Consider the following 26,152-nt stretch of genomic DNA (forward strand, 5'->3'; position numbering starts at 1 on the left):
AGAAAATAATTTTACTTTCAAAGTGTGAAGGAGTCTAACTACATTTTGAGCTGTCATCATGTCCAGTCTTTCTCTTTGACTGTGTGCAGAAAGTATAGGTGGACAAAAGAAGAAGGCTGATTGCACTGCGGGTGGGGGGAGGGGGAGCGGCAGTGTAAATGGAATAACAAATATTTCCAATGTGAAGAAATAGCACACCAGTTGTGTTAGAAAGCAATTTTTAACACAAGTAGTGTGCTACTTCTTCAGAAACAGCTACTGGAAATGAACAAAAACTTAAGTGCCCAGACAGGTCTTTGCTGTGGGTGGAGTCAAGTGAGGGGAAATATGACGTAATCAGTGCTACCAACAGAAGCTGCAATGTTTAGCTTCACCATGCAATTTTCCTACATCAGCATGAAAAAAGTTTATTTAGAACGTAGCCAATGGCAAATTAAGAAAATAAGATATGAGAGATTAACTGCAATCAAATATTGCAAGACATTGCATCATGAACACCTTTGTTAATTAACAGTGCAATAGTCGAGCAAAAACATATTGTAATACAAGCTTTTCATCTGCACAAAGCCCGAGTATTAACTGACAAATTTTCAAATTAGGTGTTTTTCTTTCAATTCTTGCTCTAAGGTAGATAGTCAGGCTGCTACCTTGTTGATGTACAGAATATCTAACAATGAATCAGTGCTTAAACAATGGAAAATCCAGAATGGAATGTAACATTGTTATGAAACGGAAAGTTGCTACTCAACATATAGTGAAGATGCTGACTCGCAGATAGACACAATGAAAAGACTGTCACAAATAAAGCTTTTGGCCCCCATATGGCCTGCGTCAAAAATAGACGATCAACACACACACACACACACACACACACACACACACACACACACACACACACAACTTCTGTCTCAGGCAACAATAGCCACACTCAATAAATCAGTACTTAAATACACAACTCTAAAACCGGCAGAATATTTACAATGTACAGCTGATACTTTTATAGGCTGATATGTTAATATTTTTGCCTGTAATATATCAATACCTTTTGTCTATATATCAGGGCCAATAATGACACTTTTTCACATATTGATATATCGAATTCCCAATATTTTTAAAAATATCAACAGCCCTAGTCCACAGTGATTCGTGACGTGCAACTTGGGGTGCAGAAAGCATTCCATCTTGAAGTTATAAGCCAGGTGAAACTGAGCGATAGTCAGATGTTAGATACCATTGCATACACAAATGTCCTCAAACTCCCGTAGCACAAATTGCCGACTGTTGACAGATACCACAGATATCAGTGTCCTGTGGGAGCCTTACATGACAAAAATAACTGACAATGCACGAACCATGGCAGCTGACAATGTCAATGACAGCTTGGCTACACACAGGAAATTGGACAATGCATTAACCACCAACAACGACATAATGCCCAAAAAGAGGCTGGCGAAACCATAATGCATCCTGTCCCAAGGGTGCTCCGGGACCTCCCAAGGAGAGAACTGGCACAGTGCTGCAGACTGGTTATGTGCACAAGCCCTGCAAGAATGCATTAAATGTTCAATGTCAAGACTGATTGCTGGCCAGTAAATCCCAATGCCTTCAAACAAGTCCTACCCCAATGTGAAGCATGGAGCAATGGAAGTATGTGAGGAGAAAATGCCAAAGGAACAACCACACAACACTCTTGCTTAGCAAGCATGAAAACCCCCTGGACAACAATGAGCCAATCACACAGGAGAACAAATGTATGCCATGTCTGGTCACACCCAAAGAGATGTACTCCAGCTAATCCAACTGGACTACCTACGCCAAAAAAGTGGGTCAGCAGTCGTGACAGTCATGACATCACTTGTCATCAACAGAAAGTCCAACACAGTTTGCTGAAAGGCCTCATCCAACGTGACCAAGTGATACTCCTGCCAATCAAACCCCACTTCATGCATTACCAGCAGCTGTGATAGTGCATCAGCATTGGCATGCTGGGCAGTAACGAATGTCAACAGCAGTTACTGAGAAAGAGGACCCACTGCTACAACTGGTAGGCAGTCCTATCCAACAGCTTGGAACCAATGGTTTCTTAATTTGGAGGAACCCTGTCTCATACAGGAAGAGGCAGATCTTTTTAACTCCAAAAATAATACCCAAGCCATCTTTTCCACCAGGGAATAATCACACTGTGACATGGGAAGGTTTCTTTTTTCTTTAAAAAAAAAAAAAAAAAAAAAAAAAAAAAAAAAAAAAAAAAAAAAGTGATGGGCTGCTCGGTCCTGATGGAACAGGATGGCGCCAAGACCATACTGGGATGCATCACAGGCCAAGTTGTAAAGGACACCCAACAGGAAGTAGAGTATAAACGCTGCTTGAAAGACTGAAAAATCCACTGGCAATCCACAGACTAAAGAAACTTAACACCCTTGTGGCAAAGTTGGCACATGGGTGTGGCCTCAGGAACCAAATAAGTATAATACAAAATCTTACCAAAAAGAGACGAGCTACTTCAGGTTCTTGGGCACTGGTAAGTTCACACTGGCCTTGATATAGTCATCCTTGGGGACCAGACCACATTAACTAAGCACATGACCCAAAAAATTGACTTCTGGGGAGAAAAAATTGCAATCCTCTAGCTTGCAATGAAGGCCATTCTCCAGGAAGCATTGGAAACTGACTGAAGATTTCATAAGAGCTCCTTGCGAGTAGGGCCCGTGATCCAAATGTCATCAAGGTAACTGACACTACAGGGAATGTAAATTGCATCCATTAGCAACTGCAGGTACGCATGATGCAAGTCGAAGCAATGGAAATACTATCGACGACAGTGCTGCCAAAGCAGAGGTACTAAACACAGCCTTTCGAATATCCTTCACCGAAGAAGACAAAGTAAATATTCCAGAATTCAAACCAAGAACAGCTGCCAACTTGAGTAACTTAGAAGCAAATATCTTCGGAGTAGTGAAGCAACTTAAATCACTTAATAAAAGCAAGTCTTCTGGTCCAGAGGTATACCAATTAGGTTCCTTTCAGAGTATGTTTAAGCAATAGCTCCACACTTAACAATCATGTACAACTGCTCGCTCAACAAAAGATCTGTACCCAAAGACTGGAAAGTTGCACAGGTCACACCAACGTTCAAGAAAGGTAGTAGGAGTAATCCACCAAATTACAGGCCCATATCATTAATATCAATATGCAGCAGGATTTTGGAACATACATTGAGTTCAAACATTATTAAATCCCTCTAAGACAATGGACTATTAACAAACAGTCAACTCGGATTTAGAAAAAATCATTCTTGGAAAAACACAACTACCTCTTTACTCACATGAAGTGTTGACTGCTACCGACAAGGGATTTCCAATTTATTTTGTATTTCTAGATTTTCAGAAGGCTTCTGGCAGTGTACCACACAAGCGACTTATAGTGAAATTGCGTGCTTATGGAATATTGTATCAGTTATGTGACTGGATATGTGATTTCCTGTTAGAGGGGTCACAGATTGTAGTAACTGATGGAAAGTCACTCAGTAAAACACAAGTGATTTCTGGCATTCCGCTCTGCTGCCCTTACCTATATAAATGATTTAGGAGACAATCTGAGCAGGCATCTTAGATTATTTGCAGATGATGCTCTCGTTTATCGTCTAGCACACTAATCAGAAGATCAAAACAAATTGCAAAACTATTTAGAAAAGATATCTGAATGATGCAAAAATTAGCAATTGACCCTGAATAATGAAAAGTGTGAGGTCACCCACATGGGTGCTAAAAAGAATCCTTTGAACTACCGTTACTCGATAAATTAATCTTATCTAAAGGCTGTAAATTCAACTAAATACCTGTTGTTGTTGTTGTCTTCAGTCCTGAGACTGGTTTGATGCAGCTCTCCATGCTACTCTATCCTGTGCAAGCTTCTTCATCTCCCAGTACTTACTGCAACCTACATCCTTCTGAATCTGCTTAGTGTATTCATCTCTTTGTCTCCCTCTATGATTTTTACCCTCCACGCTGGCCTCCAATGCTAAATTTCTGATCCCTTGATGCCTCAGAACATGTTCTACCAACCGGTCCCTTCTTCTTGTCAAGTTGTGCCACAAACTTCTCTTCTCCCCAATTCTATTCAATACCTCCTCATTAGTTATGTGATCTACCCATTTAATCTTCAGCATTCTTCTGTAGCACCACATTTTGAAAGCTTCTATTCTCTTCTTGTCTAAACTATTTATTGTCCATGTTTCACTTCCATACATGGCTGCACTCCATACAAATACTTTCAGAAACGACTTCCTGACACTTAAATCTGTACTCAATATTAACAAATTTCTCTTCTTCAGAAACGCTTTCCTTGCCATTGCCAGTCTACATTTTATATCCTCTCTACTTCGACCATCATTAGTTATTTTGCTCCCCAAATAGCAAAACTCCTTTACTACTTTAAGTGTCTCATTTCCTAATCTAATACCCTCAACATCACCCGACTTAATTCGACTACATTCCATTATCCTCGTTTTGCTTTTGTTGATGTTCATCTTATATCCTCCCTTCAAGACACCATCCATTCTGTTCAACTGCTCTTCCAAGTCCTTTGCTGTCTCTGACAGAATTACAATGTCATCGGTGAACCTCAAAGTTTTTATTTCTTCTCCAGGGACTTTAATACCTACTCCGAATTTTTCTTTTCTTTCCTTTACTGCTTGCTCAATATAAAGATTGAATAACATCATGGAGAGGCTACAATCCTGTCTCACTCCCTTCCCAACCACTGTTTCCCTTTCATGTCCCTCGACTCTTATAACTGCCATCTGGTTTCTGTACAAATTGTAAATAGCCTTTCGCTCCCTGTATTTTACCCCTGTCACCTTTAGGATTTGAAAGAGAGTATTGCAGTCAACATTGTCAAAAACTTTCTCTAAGTCTACAAATTCTAGAAATGTAGGTTTGCCTTTCCTTAATCTAGCTTCTAAGATAAGTCGCAAGGTCAGTGTTGCCTCACGTGTTCCAATATTTCTACGGAATCCAAATTGATCTTCGCCAAGGTCGGCTACTACTACCAGTTTTTCCATTCGCCTGTAAAGAATTCGCGCTAGTATTTAGCAGCTGTCACTTATTAAACTGATAGTTCGGTAATCTTCACATCTGTCAACACCTGCTTTCTTTGGGATTGGAATTATTATATTCTTCTTGAAGTCTCAGGGTATTTCACCTGTCTCATACATCTTGCTCACCAGATGGTAGATTTTTGTCAGGACTGCCTCTCCCAAGATGGTCAGTAGTTCCAATGGAATGTTGACTACTCCCGGGGCCTTTTTTTCAGTGCTCTGTCAAACTCTTCACGCAGTATTATATCTCCCATTTCTTCTTCATCTACATCCTCTTGCATTTCCATGATATTGTCCTCAAGTACATCGCCCTTGTATAGACCCTCTATATACTCCTTCCAGCTTTCTGCTTTCCCTTCTTTGCTTAGAACTGGGTTTCCATCTGAGCTCTTGATATTCATACAAGTGGCTCTCTTTTCTCCACAGGTCTCTTTAATTTTCCTGTAGGCAGTATCAATCTTACCCCTAGTGAGATAAGCCTCTACATCCTTACATTTGTCCTCTAGCCATCCCTGCTTAGCCATTTTGCACTTCCTGTCAATCTCATTTTTGAGACATTTGTATTCCCTTTTGCCTGCTTCATTTACTGCGTTTTTATATTTTCTCCTTTCGTCAATTAAATTCAATATTTCTTCTGTTACCCAAGGATTTCTACTAGCCCTCGTCTTTTTACGTACTTGATCCTCTGCTGCCTTCACTACTTCATCCTATGAATTACAATTACGGACAACTTAAATTGGAAAGAACAAACTAAAGACTGAGTTTTACTGTCAGAAAACTTAGAAAATGTAACAGATCTACTAAAGAGACTGCCTACAATATGCTTGTCTGTCCTCTTTTGGAGTACTGCTGCAGAGTCTGGGATCCTTATCAGATAGGATTAACAGAGTACATCGAGAAAGTTCAAAGAAGATAAGCATATTTTGTATTATCACAAAATAGGGGAGAGAGTGTCACGGACATGACACAGGATTTGGGACGGACAGCATTCAAATAACGGCATTTTTCGTTGCAGCAGAATCTTCTCACAAAATTTCAATCAGCAACTTTCTCTTCCGAATACGAAAATATTTTGTTGACACCGACCTACATAGGGAGAAATGACCATCATAAGAAAATAAGGGAAATCGGAGCTCACATGGAAAGATATAGGTGTTCATTTCTTTTATGCACTGTTCGAGAGTGGAATAATAGAGAATTATTGTGAATGTGGTTCGATGAACTCTCTGCCAGGCACTTACGTATGATTTGCAGAGTATCCATGCAGATGTAGATGAAGCGGGGAAAAATACTGTCCTCCCAACAACTTCGCTAACAACTGTGCCTGCTGCAGAAAGGGATACAAGTCTGTGACACATCACGCATTGACCATCTGTTTAAAATCACTGCAAAGGCACACGGCACCATCGAGCTTCTGAATCACCACCAAAGGGGTGGCCCACTGACTCGACAAAACAGGAGAAATGATGCCCTGATCCAGTCAACACTGCAACTGAGCCCCTACCTTGTCACGCATAGTGAAGGGAATGGGGCGGGGAAGACAAAATTTGGATAAAAGGACGGAGAGGCACACAGCAATCAGTTGCAATCCTGTTAGTTTTTAGTACTCTTCCACATCTAGATTTCTGCTATAAATAGGCATCTTCAGTGCATCCGAGTTACAATCCAACAAACTCATGGCAGTACATGGCACCACACAATCTTACTGGTGTATCGGCAGAAGGAATCATGTATGTGGATTGCAAATCAAATGCACTGAAGATGGCTACTTATGGCTAAAATGTAGACATGCAAGAATAATCAAAACTAATGGGGTCGTGACTGATTTCTGTGTGCCTATCGTTCCTTATAGCCTACAGTCATTGTGCACAACAGTTCCTTATGGAATCAAAGTTGGTTAAATTTGTGTATTGCCAATGGCTTACGAGAAACATGTGCCTTGAAATTTTCTGCTTGGTCCAAGGTATTCTCAAATGGTGAGCTGAGGGACAGCAGTAAAGAGACCAAATTGTGAAAAGGAACAAATTGAGACACTAAAAGCACTTCATCAATGATCTGGAAACCAAAACCATAAAATGTGTTGAGCCCAAAGATATTTTGTGCCAACAGTGACTGACCACCAACAAGGTAAGTTGCCATGCCACATCCTTATAATGCACAGACAGAGAATTGTCCCCAAAAAGGAATGCACTGTTATCTAGAAGACACAACGTGATGGAGCGGCCATTGCAACTCTAGGCACCCCAAGAGCCTATATGCATTTCAGTTAATTAGTCTGACCAACACTACCATACCTACATCAAATTCTACCGGCTGCCCATCCACTATTAACATCAGCAAAATAGGTCAAGGCACCACGTACGGGGCATCGGAGGCTGCTCCAGAGCCCAGTGAAAACACTGCGGGCAGTTGTGGTGAACATGCAACAAATGACAATTGGGGCAGGACTGCTAGCTCGTCCTATGATTGGAATAACTATGCAGAAGACTCGAAAAGAGCCACTGGCATGAATTATGATGCTGTGGGTGGCACAAATCCACGGAGCTAGTCACGGGCAAGGAGAGGCACTGCAACACCAATGCACCAGCATCATCAACAATGGCAAAACACGGTGACTTGGTGGGTGGCAAGACCACCTGCGGTATCCTGTGAGGCCACTGAGGAGGGGGGGGTTTACCATGCACAACCTCTTCCAAATGTCAGAAACGACGTCCCTTGGCACCACTGCTGTAAGCTCATGAGATTTGGGCAATGTCGACTAAAGAAGGATCAGACAAGATCAATGCCCTAACTTCACAATCACATCTCAAATTAGCGAGCCTGCGTAAGAGGTAGTACACCTGGGACACTTGAAACAACACTTGTGCAAGAGGTGGTGCAAATCAGTGATCCAATCCGCATACAACTGCCCTGGGCATTTGTAGTGCTAGTTAGACTGCAACCGAACCACCGCCACACGAGTTTGATGTCAAAAATACTGCACAAGCAACAAACAAATCTTATCAAAGGGAAGTTTCTCGGGATCAGTTGGGGGGCTCTAACTTTTGGAGACTTCATAAAAACCTGTGCTCCTGGGCAACAACAAAACATCCTTATAAACTGGATTGACCATACACCTTACACGGGAGTGCAGCAAGAACCAGTGCAGGTATTTCTCTCGCATCTGTGGACTAATCCAAACCAAACCCACATAGAGACAAGCACAAGGAGAACTCGCTATGCGGCTGGCACGGACGACTAACAAATAAGAACTCAGCACAACACACGGCATGATACACTAGGTGAGGTCCACAGTGGACGAACTCCGAATAAGCACTGTTGCCCTCCCCTCCCTTCCCCCTGGCCTATTGCTCACTGTAAGTAAACACGTCAGCCAGTGGGTCTGCCCATACCATGTGTGGTGTGCTTCCTCTATGGCAGGTTTCTGCATTATCCTGCTGCACTACCCATGCCAACTTGTCTGCCCCCATCGTGATGTCTGCTGGGGGGACACTAAAGCCTCCATTACCAAATTAACTACTCCTTAATACCTCAGGATATATCCTACCAAACTATCCCTTGTTTTACTAATGCTGTGGCATACATTTTTGTTCTCTCACATTCATTACAGTACATCATTCTTATTATCTGATCTAGGTATTTAATCTTCAGCACTCTTCTGGAGCACCTTGTTTCAAAAGCTTCTAATCTCTCCTTGTCTGCACTGTTTATTGTCCAGTTTTCACTTCCATATAAGGCTATACTCCATAAATTATGCTGACAAAGTTACATGCTATGAAAATTATTGTCCAAGTGGATAGCATTAAATTTTGAAAATTAAACTTTTAGAGTGGAAATGGAAATCAATTATTATAGCACTGGATATGGAGGGTTGCTGCGAGTTTCATGGCTGTTTAATGTATTCATTTGAATATGTTTTTAATTTTCTTTCAAAATTCAAAGCATAACTGAAATTTATTGATTGAACTATATAACACACACACTGCTGAAAAAGTTCCCCATATGTTCTCTGCTGTGTACAATGTTTTCTTATGTTATATCAAGACATGCACATAATAAGAACAAAGCCACTTAATCCATGGAATTTACCTAGTGCTGGATGGCCTTTTGCACACTTTGCATCAACTTTTCTGCATTTTTGGACCTGATTTATGGCTATGAGACACAAATTTTAATACACTGATAACAAAAACAGATTTCTCTCATGTGGCCTCCTCTCTCACTCGCAATTTCAAACCAATATATGTTATCTTACATTCTTTATGTGAGCATTTATCTAAAGAATGTTTCCCTGCAAATCAGCAACTGGCATGAGGAAAATCAGTTGTGTTGTTCCTCCACAAATTGAGACTTACAAATGTACACATGCAGCTATCTACCAAAAACAACAACAATAAAAGTTGTGAAAGTGTGTTGACTCTTTATACTAGTGAGTTAGATTAAGGAAGTAACTGGCCAGGAAGCCAAACTGCATATCCCTGATATGCCCTATAAAAACAACAGTACAGTTTTTATTACAAAAATACAACCAAAAACAGTCAATGAATTATACCTCTAATGTACCTGTGTCAGTTTCTTCAGAAACATATAATGCTGTTCATCCAGTGGCTTACATGAGGCAACACCGGCCGCTTTGAATATACAACTCATGGCGTCCTCACTGAAGAGTATCAGAAGGGGTTTGCGTTCCTCTACACGTCCTTTGCGGTTGACGATCTAATAAAGAAGATAATGAATAAAACTCTAGTTATCAGAACCAAATTTTGATACACAAAATTACAAGTTCACTGATAACCTCATCGATGAGCACCCGTAACCCACACACAAACACAACTGGAAGCAAATACAATTTCTTCCTCAAACTCATCTACATAAAAATGTCAAACTGTATGTTCACTTTCTACTTCTCTTAGTAGGGATGACAACCTTTTAATTTTCCTCAGTTAGTAACAACTGTTGCAAAAGATGACACTTTATTGTAAAATATGGGACTAAATGCTACAGAAGCTGATGTTAGAAACTATTTGAGGTAAAAGGTCATGCAAAAAATTATTAGCTTAAAATGTATTACAAAGAATTAATTGTTTTATTTCTTACAAAGAAAACTAATCTGACAAGCTATAGTTGTTTTCAAGAATAAAACAAAGTTTTTCTGATGGGGATAAGTTTCTGATACCGTATTTACTCGAATCTAAGCCGCACTCGAATCGAAGCCGCACCTGAAAAAGAAGACTCGAAATCAAAGAAAAAAATTTTCCCAAATCTAAGCCGCACCTAAAATTTGAGACTCGAAATTCAAGGGGAGAGAACAGTTTTAGGCCGCACCTCCAAATCGAAACAAAGTTGGTCCATTTTAATATGAGATACAATTTACGTCGAATGAATGACGATACAGCTACAGTAGTTTGGTTCGCATAGTAAGCTTAGCAATTAAGCTTTACCTGGTAGCCATTGCTATGCGTCAGGCGCTCCGTCCATATTTATACGGGTACCCCTCCTTTTTCACGTGCTTCGTCTGGTTTGAATTGATTGCTTATTTTTCTTTGATCTGCTCAGTGCCGTTCTCTTTGTTATAGGTGTTTACGTCACTCTAAGCTGAAAATGCATTATTGTACTGTGTCATGCATTGTTTGTCGCATTCTGATAATGAGTGTTTACGGCCTGTCGCCGCTCACGGCATGGCTTGCTTTTATGTGCCCTACCACCGCTTACATTTTTTTTTTTTTTTTTTTTTTAAAAAAAAAAAAAAGAGGAGTCGTCTCATTAGCGAAACAATGGCAAAAGACTGCTATTTGTCATAGACTTACTAAATAAAAATTTGTTGTTACTTACACTGCTGCTTTCTTTGATAATGATCAACAAGAACCAAGTAACAGACTGTGTATGATAGAAGATGTTCTGAACGAGTGTGTAGCGAAAATTTTTCTCCGTTTGAAAATCTTTGCAGGCGCCACTTTAGTACATTACATTCTGCACAGAAATAAGAGTCATCTTAGATTTAAAAATCTAGTCCATTGCCGTGCTTCATTTCTGACTGTATCACTATTAGACATAAGAATAATACGAATATAAACATGACATGATATGTATATTCTTCCGCGTTTGCTGTTGTCTCACTCTAGTTTCGTAGTTTGTTAGGCAGACAGGTTTTAAATGAGACAGCTGCAAACACAAAACAATACATGGCAAAATGTTTATACTCTTATTATTCTTATGGTGAAGAGAATACTGCATGTGATTCACAATTTACAAAAGTTCCTATTAGCAACCATCTCTTCTCACAGGTAGGAAAAAATTCAGAATGTAGAGTTGGCCATATTGACAAACATCCCAAACAGTCTTGCCAGTCGGATTTTCATAGTACACTGAAATGCTGCTACATTCGAAGATGAACAATACGGAATTTGTATTTACTTCGTTGGATAATGTATGAAAAAGCAGTGGTCGAAACTCGGGGCGGAGAAAAAAGCTCATCTTCCACCTTTTTTTAAATTTATTTACTGACACAGACTTTTGGCGCCAGTATTAATCTTTGTGCCTGCAAAGCATGCCTGTGTAGCGCTACATATATTCAACAGCAGAAGTTAGTTGTGGTGGCACCTACCAACATTTTTCAGAGCTCCCGGTGCTTTGCACTCAATTCTAAGCCGCAGGCGGTTTTTTTGAGTACAAATACCGGAAAAAAAGTGCGGCTTAGATTCGAGTAAATACGGTAATTTCTGCATTGGTATATCCAGTTCACTAACGTGTTAACCTGTTGACCATTAAGCTATACCATTTTCCATATTTTTAAGAAACTTCAAGAACATATATGAGAAAATTTTAGTATTTTCAATCTGTCAACTGGCTGTGAGTCATTTTTTTTAAAGGAGGTATCCAATGAAAATAAAATCACTGTCACAAAACAAAGCAATTAATTTGTCCTGGGAGGTACAAGATACAAAAGCTGCCATTTTTGTAGGAGGACAGCATTTTTTCTTAAAGTAAGAAACTTCTCAAAGACATTTTCCACAAGGACAACACCAAATAATAATAACAATAATAATAATAATAATAATAATAATAATAAAACCCGTGGAGGCCCGGGAAAAGAATAGGCCTCCGGTATGTTCTGCCAGTCATAAAAGACGACGAAAAGAACAAACCACTAATAGGGCTAACCCCCCTTTTAGTGTTATTAGTTGGTTCAGGACAGAACTAAAGAAGCCTCGGACAAGCGCCTTCATGGTCGGGGACGACGCTTGAACCCTATGCCCGCCCACAATGGTAACGACACTGCTAGCCAACTGGAAAATCATTCAAATCCAAATAGAGGTGTTTTGCAGGATATGCTTCCTGCAACCACCCTAGAAGGAAAACAAAGACAGAGGATGAGATGGTCAGATGAAGTTAATCGACACCTCATATTCTGTTATTACCAAGCAACAAACCTAGGAACCAACACAACTGGATACAGATCACAAGTATGCACAACATTTATTACCAGATACCCAGAATTAAAATTTTTAACAGAACAACGACTAGCTGATCAGATCCGTGTAATAATCAAAAATAACAGGATACCCCAGTCAGAATTAGAAAACATCAAACAACAAGTACAACAAATACTGGAACAAAATAATGTGCAATCAGAAGAAGAAGAAAATACAGTAATGGACTCAAACATCCAGGAGCAAACAAACAAAGAACAACACGCATCAATTAAACAATCAGAGGAAAACGAAATCTTAAGACAGGCACCAGAACAAGCACAAATAGAACACGAAGTAACACACATGTTAGATATAGAAGAAAAATTTCAGCTGACATATATAGAATACAAAGACACAAATACAGACATTAGACCATTCTTGCATAGACCGCCAAATAACCCACAGGTCGAAACAACAATAAAAACTATCAACACAATCATGTTGTTGTTGTGGTCTTCAGTCCTGAGACTGGTTTGATGCAGCTCTCCATGCTACTCTATCCTGTGCAAGCTTCTTCATCTCCCAGTACCTACTGCAACCTACATCCTTCTGAATCTGCTTAGTGTATTCATCTCTTTGTCTCCCTCTATGATTTTTACCCTCCACGCTGCCCTCCAATACTAAATTGGTGATCCCTTGATGCCTCAGAACATGTCCTACCAACCGATCCCTTCTTCTGGTCAAGTTGTGCCACAAACTTCTCTTCTCCCCAATCCTAGTCAATACCTCCTCATTAGTTACGTGATCTACCCATCTAATCTTCAGCATTCTTCTGTAGCACCACATTTCAAAAGATTCTATTCCCTTCTTGTCCAAACTATTTACCGTCCATGTTTCACTTCCATACATGGCTACACTCCATACAAATACTTTCAGAAATGACTTCCTGACACTTAAATCTATACTCGATGTTAACAAATTTCTCTTCCTCAGAAACGCTTTCCTTGCCATTGCCAGTCTACATTTTATATCCTCTCTACATCGACCATCATCAGTTATTTTGCTCCCCAAATAGCAAAACTCCTTTACTACTTTAAGTGTCTCATTTCCTAATCTAATACCCTCAACATCACCCGACTTAATTCGACTACATTCCATTATCCTCGTTTTGCTTTTGTTGATGTTCATCTTATATCCTCCCTTCAAGACACCATGCATTCCGTTCAAATGCTCTACCAAGTCCTTTGCTGTCTCTGACAGAATTACAATGTCATCGGCGAACCTCAAAGTTTTTATTTCTTCTCCATGGATTTTAATTCCAACTCCAAATTTTTCTTTTGTTTCCTTCACTGCTTGCTCAATATACAGATTGAATAACATCGGGGATAGGCTACAACCCTGTCTCACTCCCTTCCCAACCACTGCTTCCTTTTCATGCCCCTCGACTCTTATAACTGCCATCTGGTTTCTGTACAAATTGTAAATAGCCTTTCGCTCCCTGTATTTTACCCCTGCCACCTTTAGAATTTGAAAGAGAGTATTCCAGTCAACATTGTCAAAAGCTTTCTCTAAGTCTACAAATGCTAGAAACGTAGGTTTGCCTTTTCTTAATCTTTCTTCTACGATAAGTCATAAGGTCAGTATTGCCTCACGTGTTCCAGTATTTCTACGGAATCCAAACTGATCTTCCCCGAGCTCGGCTTCTACTAGTTTTTCCATTCGTCTGTAAAGAATTCGTGTCAGTACTTTGCAGCTGTGGCTTATTAAACTGATAGTTCGGTAATTTTCACATCTGTCAACACCTGCTTTCTTTGGGATTGGAATTATTATATTCTTCTTGAAGTCTGAGGGTATTTCGCCTGTTTCATACATCTTGCTCACCAGATGGTAGAGTTTTGTCAGGACTGGCTCTCCCAAGGCCGTCAGTAGTTCCAATGGAATGTTGTCTACTCCGGGGGCCTTGTTTCGACTCAGGTCTTTCAGTGCTCTGTCAAACTCTTCACACAGTATCGTATCTCCCATTTCATCTTTATCTACATCCTCTTCCATTTCCATAATATTGTCCTCAAGTGCATCGCCCTTATATAGACCCTCTATATACTCCTTCCACCTTTCTGCTTTCCCTTCTTTGCTTAGAACTGGGTTTCCATCTGAGCTCTTGATGTTCATACAAGTGGTTCTCTTGTCTCCAAAGGTCTCTTTAATTTTCCTGTAGGCAGTATCTATCTTACCCCTAGTGAGATAAGCCTCTACATCTTTACATTTGTCCTCTAGCCATCCCTGCTTAGCCATTTTGCACTTCCTGTCGATCTCATTTTTGAGACGTTTGTATTCCTTTTTGCCTGCTTCATTTACTGCATTTTTATATTTTCTCCTTTCATCAATTAAATTCAATATTTCTTCTGTTACCCAAGGATTTCTTCTAGCCCTCGTCTTTTTACCTACTTGATCCTCTGCTGCCTTCACTACTTCATCCCTCAAAGCTACCCATTCTTCTTCTACTGTATTTCTTTCCCCCATTCCTGTCAATTGTTCCCTTATGCACTCCCTGAAACTCTGTACAACCTCTGGTTCTTTCAGTTTATCCAGGTCCCATCTCCTTAAATTCCCACCTTTTTGCAGTTTCTTCAGTTTTAATCTACAGGTCATAACCAATAGATTGTGGTCAGAGTCCATATCTGCCCCTGGAAATGTCTTACAATTTAAAACCTGGTTCCTAAATCTCTGTCTTACCATTATATAATCTATCTGATACCTTTTAGTATCTCCAGGGTTCTTCCACGTATACAACCTTCTATCATGATTCTTAAACCAAGTGTTAGCTACGATTAAGTTGTGCTCTGTGCAAAATTCTACCAGGCGGCTTCCTCTTTCATTTCTTAGCCCCAATCCATATTCACCTACTACGTTTCCTTCTCTCCCTTTTCCTACACTCGAATTCCAGTCACCCATGACTATTAAATTTTCATCTCCCTTCACTATCTGAATAATTTCTTTTATTTCATCATACATTTCCTCAATTTCTTCATCATCTGCAGAGCTAGTTGGCATATAAACTTGTACTACTGTAGTAGGTGTGGGCTTCGTATCTATCTTGGCCACAATAATGCGTTCACTATGCTGTTTGTAGTAGCTTACCCGCATTCCTATTTTCCTATTCATTATTAAACCTACTCCTGCATTACCCCTATTTGACTTTGTATTTATAACCCTGTATTCGCCTGACCAAAAGTCTTGTTCCTCCTGCCACCGAACTTCACTAATTCCCACTATATCTAACTTTAACCTATCCATTTCCCTTTTTAAATTTTCTAACCTACCTGCCCGATGAAGGGATCTGACATTCCACGCTCCGATCCGTAGAACGCCAGTTTTCTTTCTCCTGATAACGACATCCTCTTGAGTAGTCCCCGCCCGGAGATCCGAATGGGGGACCATTTTACCTCCGGAATATTTTACCCAAGAGGACGCCATCATCATTTAATCATACAGTAAAGCTGCATGCCCTCGGGAAAAATTACGGCCGTAGTTTCCTCTTGCTTTCAGCCGTTCGCAGTACCAGCACAGCAAGGCCGTTTTGGTTATTGTTACAAGGCCAGATCAGTCAATCATCCAGACTGTTGCACTTGCAACTACTGAAAAGGCTGCTGCCCCTCTTCAGGAACCACACGTTTGTCTGGCCTCTCAACAGATACCCCTCCGTTGTGGTTGTACCTACGGTACGGCTATCTGTATCGCTGAGGCATGCAAGCCTCCCCACCAACGGCAAGGTCCATGGTTCATGGGGAGGGGGGGGGGGGGGGGGGGGGGGGACACAATCATACACAACAAAATAAATGAAAACACAACTATGGAAGAGTTAAAACTACTGGCTTATATAGGAGCACTCACTACACTAAATATACACACTCTGCAGAGATCAGAATCAACCAACACACAGAAGAAACCCACAAAACCAGCATGGCAACACAGGCTACAGATCAGAATAGAAAAACTGAGAACAGCTAACACAATTTATAAGAAATGAAATGTCAGAAAAAAAACGAAAAAGGTTAGGTAAAAATCTCACAACAAGAAGTGATAGAGCAATTAGATGAAAAGAAGCAGAAATTACAAGCATTGGCCAAACTACTTAGAAGATACAAAAAAAGTGAAAATAGAAGGAAACAAAACCAAACATTCAACAAAAACCAAAAGAAATTTTACCAGACAATAGATAACACACACATTAAAATAGACAATCCACCAAACATAACAGACATGGAACACTTCTGGAGCAACATATGGTCAAACCCGGTACAACATAACAGGCATGCACGGTGGATACAAGCAGAAACAGATACATACAAGATGATATCACAAATGCCTGAAGTGATAATTTTGCAACATGAAATCACCCAAGCAATTAATTCTACTCACAATTGGAAAGCCCCTGGAAAAGATAAAATAGCAAATTTCTGGCTAAAGAAATTCACCTCAACACATTCACATCTAACTAAATTATTTAACAATATGGTTATAATAGAAGGAAACATTCCACGAAGGAAAAATATACCTAAAAACAAGGATGATGTGACTTACCAAATGAAAGTGCTGGCAGGTCGACAGACACACAAACGAACACAAACATACACACAAAATTCAAGCTTTCGCAACAAACTGTTGCCTCATCAGGAAAGAGGGAAGGAGAGGGAAGACGAAAGGATGTGGGTTTTAAGGGAGAGGGTAAGGAGTCATTCCAGTCCCGGGAGCGGAAAGACTTACCTTAGAGGGAAAAAAGGACGGGTATACACTCGCACACACACACATATCCATCCACACATATACAGACACAGGCAGACATATTTAAAGACAAAGAGTTTGGGCAGAGATGTCAGTCGAGGCAGAAGTGCAGAGGCAAGGATGTTGATGAATGACAGGTGAGGTATGAGTGGCGGAAATTTGAAATTAGCGGAGATTGAGGCCTGGTGGATAACGGGAAGAGAGGATGTATTGAAGAGCAAGTTCCCATCTCCGGAGTTCGGATAGGTTGGTGTTAGTAGGAAGTATCCAGATAACCCGGACGGTGTAACACTGCGCCAAGATGTGCTGGTCGTGCACCAAGGCATGTTTAGCCACAGGGTGATCCTCATTACCAACAAACACTGTCTGCCTGTGTCCATTCATGCGAATGGACAGTTTGTTGCTGGTCATTCCCACATAGAATGCATCACAGTGTAGGCAGGTCAGTTGGTAGATCACGTGGGTGCTTTCACACGTGGCTCTGCCTTTGATTGTGTACACCTTACGGGTTACAGGACTGGAGTAGGTGGTGGTGGGAGGGTGCATGGGACAGGTTTTACACCGGGGGCGGTTACAAGGGTAGGAGCCAGAGGGTAGGGAAGGTGGTTTGGGGATTTCATAGGGATGAACTAAGAGGTTACGAAGGTTAGGTGGACGGCGGAAAGACACTCTTGGTGGAGTGGGGAGGATTTCATGAAGGATGGATCTCATTTCAGGGCAGGATTTGAGGAAGTCGTATCCCTGCTGGAGAGCCACATTCAGAATCTGATCCAGTCCCGGAAAGTATCCTGTCACAAGTGGGGCACTTTTGTGGTTCTTCTGTGAGAGGTTCTGGGTTTGAGAGGATGAGGAAGTGGCTGTGGTTATTTGCTTCTGTACCAGGTCGGGAGGGTAGTTGCGGGATGCGAAAGCTGTTGTCAGGTTGTTGGTGTAATGCTTCAGGGATTCCGGACTGGAGCAGATTCGTTTGCCACGAAGACCTAGGCTGTAGGGAAGGGACCGTTTGATGTGGAATGGGTGGCAGCTGTTGTAATGGAGGTACTGTTGCTTGTTGGTGGGTCTGATGTGGACGGACGTGTGAAGCTGGCCATTGGACAGGTGAAGGTCAACATCAAGGAAAGTGGCATGGGATTTGGAGTAGGACCAGGTGAATCTGATGGAACCAAAGGAGTTGAGGTTGGAGAGGAAATTCTGGAGTTCTTCTTCACTGTGAGTCCAGATCATGAAGATGTCATCAATAAATCTGTACCAAACTTTGGGTTGGCAGGCCTGGGTAACCAAGAAGGCTTCCTCTAAGCGACCCATGAATAGGTTGGCGTACGAGGGGGCCATCCTGGTACCCATGGCTGTTCCCTTTAATTGTTGGTATGTCTGGTTTTCAAAAGTGAAGAAGTTGTGGGTCAGGATGAAGCTGGCTAAGGTAATGAGGAAAGATGTTTTAGGTAGGGTGGCAGGTGATCGGCGTGAAAGGAAGTGCTCCATCGCAGCGAGGCCCTGGACGTGCGGGATATTTGTGTATAAGGAAGTGGCATCAATTGTTACAAGGATGGTTTCTGGGGGTAACGGATTGGGTAAGGATTCCAGGCGTTCGAGAAAGTGGTTGGTGTCTTTGATGAAGGATGGGAGACTGCATGTAATGGGTTGAAGGTGTTGATCTACGTAGGCAGAGATACGTTCTGTGGGGGCTTGGTAACCAGCTACAATGGGGCGGCCCATTGTAAACCTGTGTAAAACCTGTCCCATGCACCCTCCCACCACCACCTACTCCAGTCCTGTAACCCGGAAGGTGTACACAATCAAAGGCAGAGCCACGTGTGAAAGCACCCACGTGATCTACCAACTGACCTGCCTACACTGTGATGCATTCTATGTGGGAATGACCAGCAACAAACTGTCCATTCGCATGAATGGACACAGGCAGACAGTGTTTGTTGGTAATGAGGATCACCCTGTGGCTAAACATGCCTTGGTGCACGACCAGCACATCTTGGCGCAGTGTTACACCGTCCGGGTTATCTGGATACTTCCTACTAACACCAACCTATCCGAACTCCGATGATGGGAACTTGCTCTTCAATACATCCTCTCTTCCCGTTATCCACCAGGCCTCAATCTCCGCTAATTTCAAATTTCCGCCACTCATACCTCACCTGTCATTCATCAACATCTTTGCCTCTGCACTTCTGCCTCGACTGACATCTCTGCCCAAACTCTTTGTCTTTAAATATGTCTGCTTGTGTCTGTATATGTGTGGATGGATATGTGTGTGTGTGCGAGTGTATACCCGTCCTTTTTTCCCCCTAAGGTAAGTCTTTCCGCTCCCGGGACTGGAATGACTCCTTACCCTCTCCCTTAAAACCCACATCCTTTCGTCTTCCCTCTCCTTCCCTCTTTCCTGATGAGGCAACAGTTTGTTGCGAAAGCTTGAATTTTGTGTGTATGTTTGTGTTCGTTTGTGTGTCTGTCGACCTGCCAGCACTTTCATTTGGTAAGTCACATCATCCTTGTTTTTAGGTATAAATTATTTAACAGTTTCATTGCAGACCCATACACATTCCCTGATACACTTACACATGGAATAACTTATCTGAAACCTAAAGACCAAGCAGACACAGCAAACCCAGCTAAATATCGCCCCATAACATGCCTACCAACAATATACAAAATATTAACTTCAGTCATTACACAGAAATTAATGACACAAACAACACAGAACAAAATTATAAATGAAGAACAAAAAGGCTGTTGCAAAGGAGCACGAGGATGTAAAGAGCAACTGATAATAGATGCAGAGGTGACATATCAAGCTAAAACTAAACAAAGGTCGCTACACTATGCATACATTGATTACCAAAAAGCTTTTGATAGTGTACCCCACTGATGGTTACTACAAATATTGGAAATATACAAAGTAGATCCTAAATTGATACAGTTCCTAAACATAGTAATGAAAAATTGGAAAACCACACTTAATATCCAAAAAATTCAAATAATATCACATCACAGCCAATACAGATTAAGCGTGGAATGTACCAAGGAGACTCATTAAGTCCTTTCTGGTTCTGCCTTGCTGTGAAACCACTATCCAACATGCTAAATAATACAAATTATGGATACAATATTACTGGAACATACCCACACAAAATCACACATCTGCTATACATGGATGATCTAGAACTACTGGCAGCAACAAATCAACAACTCAACCAATTACTAAAGATAACAGAAGTATTCAGCAATGATATAAATATGGCTTTTCGAACAGACAAATGTAAGAAAAATAGCATAGTCAAGGGAAAACACACTAAACAAGAAGATTACATATTGGATAACCACAGCGACTGCATAGAAGCGATGGAAAAAACAGATGCCTATAAATATCTAGGATACAGACAAAAAATAGGAATAAATAATACAAATATTAAAGAAGAACTAAAAGAAAAATATAGACAAAGACTAACAAAAATACTGAAAACAGAATTGAAAGCAAGAAACAAGACAAAAGCTATAAATACTTATGCTATACCAATATTGACCAACTCATTTGGAGTAGTGAAATGGAGTAACACAGACCTAGAAGCACTCAATACACTTACACGATCACAATGCCACATATATAGAATACATCACATACATTCAGCAACTGAAAGATTCACATTAAGCAGAAAGGAAGGAGGAAGGGGATTTATCGACATAAAAAACCTACATTATGGACAGGTAGACAATTTAAGAAAATTCTTTATAGAATGAGCAGAAACTAGCAAAATACACAAAGCAATCACTCATATAAATACATCGGCTACACCACTGCAATTTCATAACCACTTCTACAACCCTTTAGATCACATAACATCAACAGATACGAAGAAAGTAAATTGGAAAAAGAAAACACTACATGGCAAGCACCCGTATCATCTAACACAGCCACACATCGATCAAGATGCATCCAACATGTGGCTAAGAAAAGGCAATATATACAGTGAGACGGAAGGATTCATGATTGCAATACAGGATCAAACAGTAAACGCCAGATATTACAGCAAACATATTATTAAAGATCCCAATACCACAACAGATAAATGCAGACTTTGCAAACAACAAATAGAAACAGTAGATCACATCTCAAGCGGATGTACAATACTAGCAAATACAGAACACCCCAGAAGACATGACAATGTAGCAAAAATAATACATCAACAGCTTGCCTTACAACATAAACTTATAAAACAACATGTTCCCGCATACAAGTATGCACCACAAAATATACTGGAGAACGATGAATACAAATTATACTGGAACAGAACCATTATAACAGATAAAACAACACCACATAACAAACCTGACATCATACTCACCAATAAAAAGAAGAAATTAACACAACTAATCGAAATATCCATACCCAATACAACAAATATACAAAAGAAAACAGGAGAAAAAATTGAAAAATACATCCAACTGGCTGAGGAAGTCAAGGACATGTGGCATCAGGATAAAGTTGACATTATACCAATTATACTATCAACAACAGGAGTCATACCACACAATATCCACCAGTACATCAATGCAATACAGTTACATCCAAACTTATATATACAACTACAGAAATCCGTAATTATTGATACATGTTCAATCACCCGAAAGTTCCTAAATGCAATATAACATATACCATACAGTTAAAAGGAAGTCACACTTGATCAAGGTCCGCATCACTTTCCATTTTTAACCAGACCTAAGGTCTGAGAAAGGAAAGAAGATAATAATAATAACAATAATAATAATAATAATAATAATAAGTTCTATGCATAAAAACAATCCAAACATGTTTCTCCACATGTGAAATATCAGATAAGGATAGAGGTTGTAGACAAAAGGAATTATGTGGAGTTTTCGATGTAATATTTTATATGTGAAGTGCTATTTTGGTATCAGACAAAACTGAGTTATGTGAAGTGAACAGACACTTGTACACAGAACTGAGACAATCAAAAGGCAGTAAAAACAATGGGTACAGCAGAACAGAACCACTGCATAAAAGACACACAATTGAGCGGACCAGCTCTATGTAGAACTACCAGTGTTTAATATCTCGACACCACCGTACTCAGAGCTGATTTCGGTAGACTAAATTCTCTGATAAAGGGTAGTCACATTTCACAGATAGCTACTCATTTTCAACAGAAATTTATAACTGTTTGTGACAGCTATTTGGGAGGTTTAGAGGCTGTTCTCTTCAAACTGAATAAGTCATTCTGTGTACTTTCATTGGGATGCTTCTACCATAAATACCAATGTACACTGTTAAAAGTTTGGGTCACCTTTGTTGGATTTCTCCAACACGGACAAGGACTTTGCACCATTTGTTGCTTTGGAGTGAGCAGCAGTGGATTCTTGAGTTTTGCTTGTCAACCTAAGACCATTACAAGGACAATTTTATATGGCAAAGAAGGTTGGACTAAGAGCTTTACCTTTCATTTCATGTTAATTTTGTCAGAATGAGTGTGTCACAGTGACTTCTGTGAAAAAATGTTGAGATACAAAATCCTCTCCAACACTGCTGCAGGGTGGGGAGTGATGCGAAAGGAGCACGAACCACCTGTCACAAGTAGTGCAAGCACTGTGCCTGTACTGCGAACTCCACAACTAACTCCTGTAAAAGCAGGAGGAGTAGAGTAGCAGACAGAGTGAATGAGCACTTAACTATTGCATGCAAACAAAACAGAAACTGGTACTATCTTACATGAGAGGTTCAGACCAACCACAACAGTATTTTTTCTTATATTAGAAGACCAGATTTTTTAGAATAAAAGCATTTATGCCAACTTAAACGGATGAATTGAATGGTGACCTTTAAAGTGCCTGAAAGCTTCTGTAAAGGAGAGAGCAAACTCAAGTGATTAAACAGCAAGTGGCAGTTCCGCCTATTTTCTTTCTTCATTTGTCGGTTGTCCTCGGTGTCGATGTACTGCATTGCTAACTGGCTGAAAAATGGGGTTGTAATTTGGACACTGACTACTGTAAAAAATGTAGCCGAAATTAGCTCAGTTGTGTTTCACAGTCTTTTACTTCCACTTTCCACAACCCTCCCATATACACATTTCATAAGGCCAGTGCACTATTGTTTAACTTTCCATAAGCCTCATTAATAGTTTGCAGGTGAACATCCACATACTGCTACAATAGTTCCCTGTTGAACATCTACGAGCAGTAAAACCTAACCACAAAGTTCACAAATCTTGAAGAATAATCAGGTACATATGGAGCAGACACTGTCATTTGGTTAACACACGGCCTATTGGTGTAACACTTATTTCACTGTTAAGTTGATGCATTGTTTTTGTTCTAACCAACACAGGTTCCTCGTCTGAAACTCTGCCGTGGACTGACTGTCTCGTGACCGAAAACCGGGCCCTTATATATCCTCACAATAATAGGTACTGATGTTACACCCTGTTTGAAGTTACATCTACAGAAATTACAATTAAAACTTAACTCATTAAATTAACTGACTACATCAAAAAATTCCATATTTTTAACAGTTTCTTCTACTATAAGGGTTAAGCCGAATTATTTGTTTAAATCATGAAATTAATTACTCTGGAATCAATTAAGGGCTGGCTTTGATAACATGTTTTTGAATATAGCCAAATAGATACTTTAAGATTACTAGTATTTCATCTTCCAAATGTTTATAATTAGTACAGAATTTATATTTGTTTAAATGTCAACAACAGATTTTAAGTTGCGAAACAATTACTGACTTCATCCCATAATGAAAGAATTAACTTGGAAGTCGAAATAAATTAGAAAATCAATTATATACCTAAAACTAAGCACAAAATTAGGTCTGGTGTTATATTTGTTAAATCTGGGGGCCAACCTTTTTCTTTTATGGAAATGCAGATTATATTCACGTATGTTAATGGTAATCGGAATAGGGGGAAAAGAGAGAGAGAGAGAGAGAGAGAGAGAGAGAGAGAGAGAGAGAGAGACTTTTAAGGAGGTAGATGGCAAAGCAAGAGAGGAAGTAAAAATATCCCTGCTTGCTTCATCACAAGCAGTTGTTAGGGCTATTGAGTAGAGCTCAGAAAACTGCACATATCATGTCTAAAAGTTAGTCTGTATTTAGCGTCAATTCATTTATATAAATCCTCCTGAGAAATTGTCCAACCTTGCAGCAGACATTAGAAAAACGCAATTAAAATTTTATGGGCATGTCTCTAGGCATCCCAAAACAAGACTTATGCACAAAATTCTTAAATACATAGAAGGACTTAAAACTATACTCTGGACACACGAGGTCAAAAATGACCAACAAAAAACTCAGATAAATTATTAAGATATTTTGCACTGAAAGGTATTTAAGCAGAAAGTTGACAGATGGGAAGCTCCAAAGGAAGCATGAACAAAATAGACACAGGAACGGAGAGAGCCCATGCAGAAAAAATGAGAGCAATGTGGAGAAAAGAAAAAGAATCAAGAAGCTATGCGTGATCCAACAGGGTCTAATCACACATAATGATAATAATAATATAATAATAATAATAAATCCTCCTGGAAACACACCATGCCATATCAGTTCAACAAAAGTGAGTGGGGCTGATGATGCTAGACAAAGTAACTGGTATTTTTCATACAACCAATGTCAATGTCATTACAGGTGGCTAAGAAGAGGAATCTTGGCAGCACTTTGTCAGAGGTTTCTGTTAATGTGTTTACACTGTCTGTTCAGTAATGGCATATTCTAACAAACAGACATTTTATATGTAACTATGTACTGGACCATCACTTGAGCTCAGAATCTTGCCTTTTGTACCAACAGGACTGCCCAAACAGCTACAAGCCTGGCAGTATCTCTCTCCTATTTCCTGAATCTCACAGAAGCTCTCCTACATGCCTGTCTACTAGGCTTGCACCTCAGAAAGCACTAGTCCAGTGTGGTACACAGGAGAATTTATGTGGAGAGGAATCAAATATTCAATGTCTGCATACTATAATAATTATACCAACTAGTTGCACTGCCAAAGCATATCTTCCTGATATGAACATCCTAAAAAATACAATTATCCTCTTGTATAACTGGATACATAAGAAAATCTACTCACCAACTGGTGGCAGGACAAAACACACACAAAAGTTATGGAAATATTTTCATCGATATACTAGTTCTCATGTTGTGAAACTTAAAAACTTAAGCCTCTCCCAATGTATCAAATGTTCAAATAACTTACTGGAGTATGGTCGGATAACATCATTGGCAAGTAGAGGTGAACAACCTGTCACTTAAAAAAGGGGGGGGGGGGGGCACAAATGAAACAAGAGATGGTTGTCCATGGAAACTTAAAATCTGTGTAAATGAGGTTATGCCAAGTACCTTGCTACTCTGCTGAGCCCACTAGTAGGTTAATATCTACATCATATTAGGAATTCGACAGATTTCGTACACTGGTCTGAGGAACTGCATTTGACTGACTCTGATATTTTAGTAAGTTTCGATCTGATCTCTTTCTCCCCTATTGGATTCATTAAGGTTATCTGAGGTTCAGTTTGGTGTTGAACTAATTACTCTGTCTCAACATGTGTTGACTTCTACTTACTTTTTATTCGATGACCAGTCACACCAACAGACAGATGGGATTGGGATAGGAAGCCCTTAGTCACCTATTCACCCATGGTCTAGGGGGAGTATCTCTGAACAGTAATCAAAATGTCCTGGGTCCTGAGTTTGAACCTAAATTTTGAATGAAAATCATCAGTAATGGCAGACAAAGACTTTCAGCATAAGAAGCCAGCTTCATTCTGCCAACAGTGTTGTAAAAGAGGGCGGAGGAGCACACAGAGGTTCAGGCTAATCTCCTGGCCT

At 40.1% G+C, this 26,152-nt stretch overlaps 1 protein-coding gene across 1 annotated transcript in view; it reads right to left on the reverse strand.

Moving 5' to 3' along the window:
• LOC126176830 (exportin-5) overlaps positions 1–26,152 on the reverse strand; it is a 189,116-nt gene that overhangs the window by 106,919 nt on the left and 56,045 nt on the right. Inside the window, exon 6 of the mRNA XM_049924013.1 lies at positions 9,662–9,814. Coding sequence (XP_049779970.1) covers positions 9,662–9,814 — 153 coding nt within the window. The remainder of the gene's footprint in view (positions 1–9,661; positions 9,815–26,152) is intronic.

The sequence above is a fragment of the Schistocerca cancellata genome, chromosome 3, assembly GCF_023864275.1.
Source record: "Schistocerca cancellata isolate TAMUIC-IGC-003103 chromosome 3, iqSchCanc2.1, whole genome shotgun sequence".
Taxonomy (NCBI): Eukaryota; Metazoa; Arthropoda; class Insecta; order Orthoptera; family Acrididae; genus Schistocerca; species Schistocerca cancellata.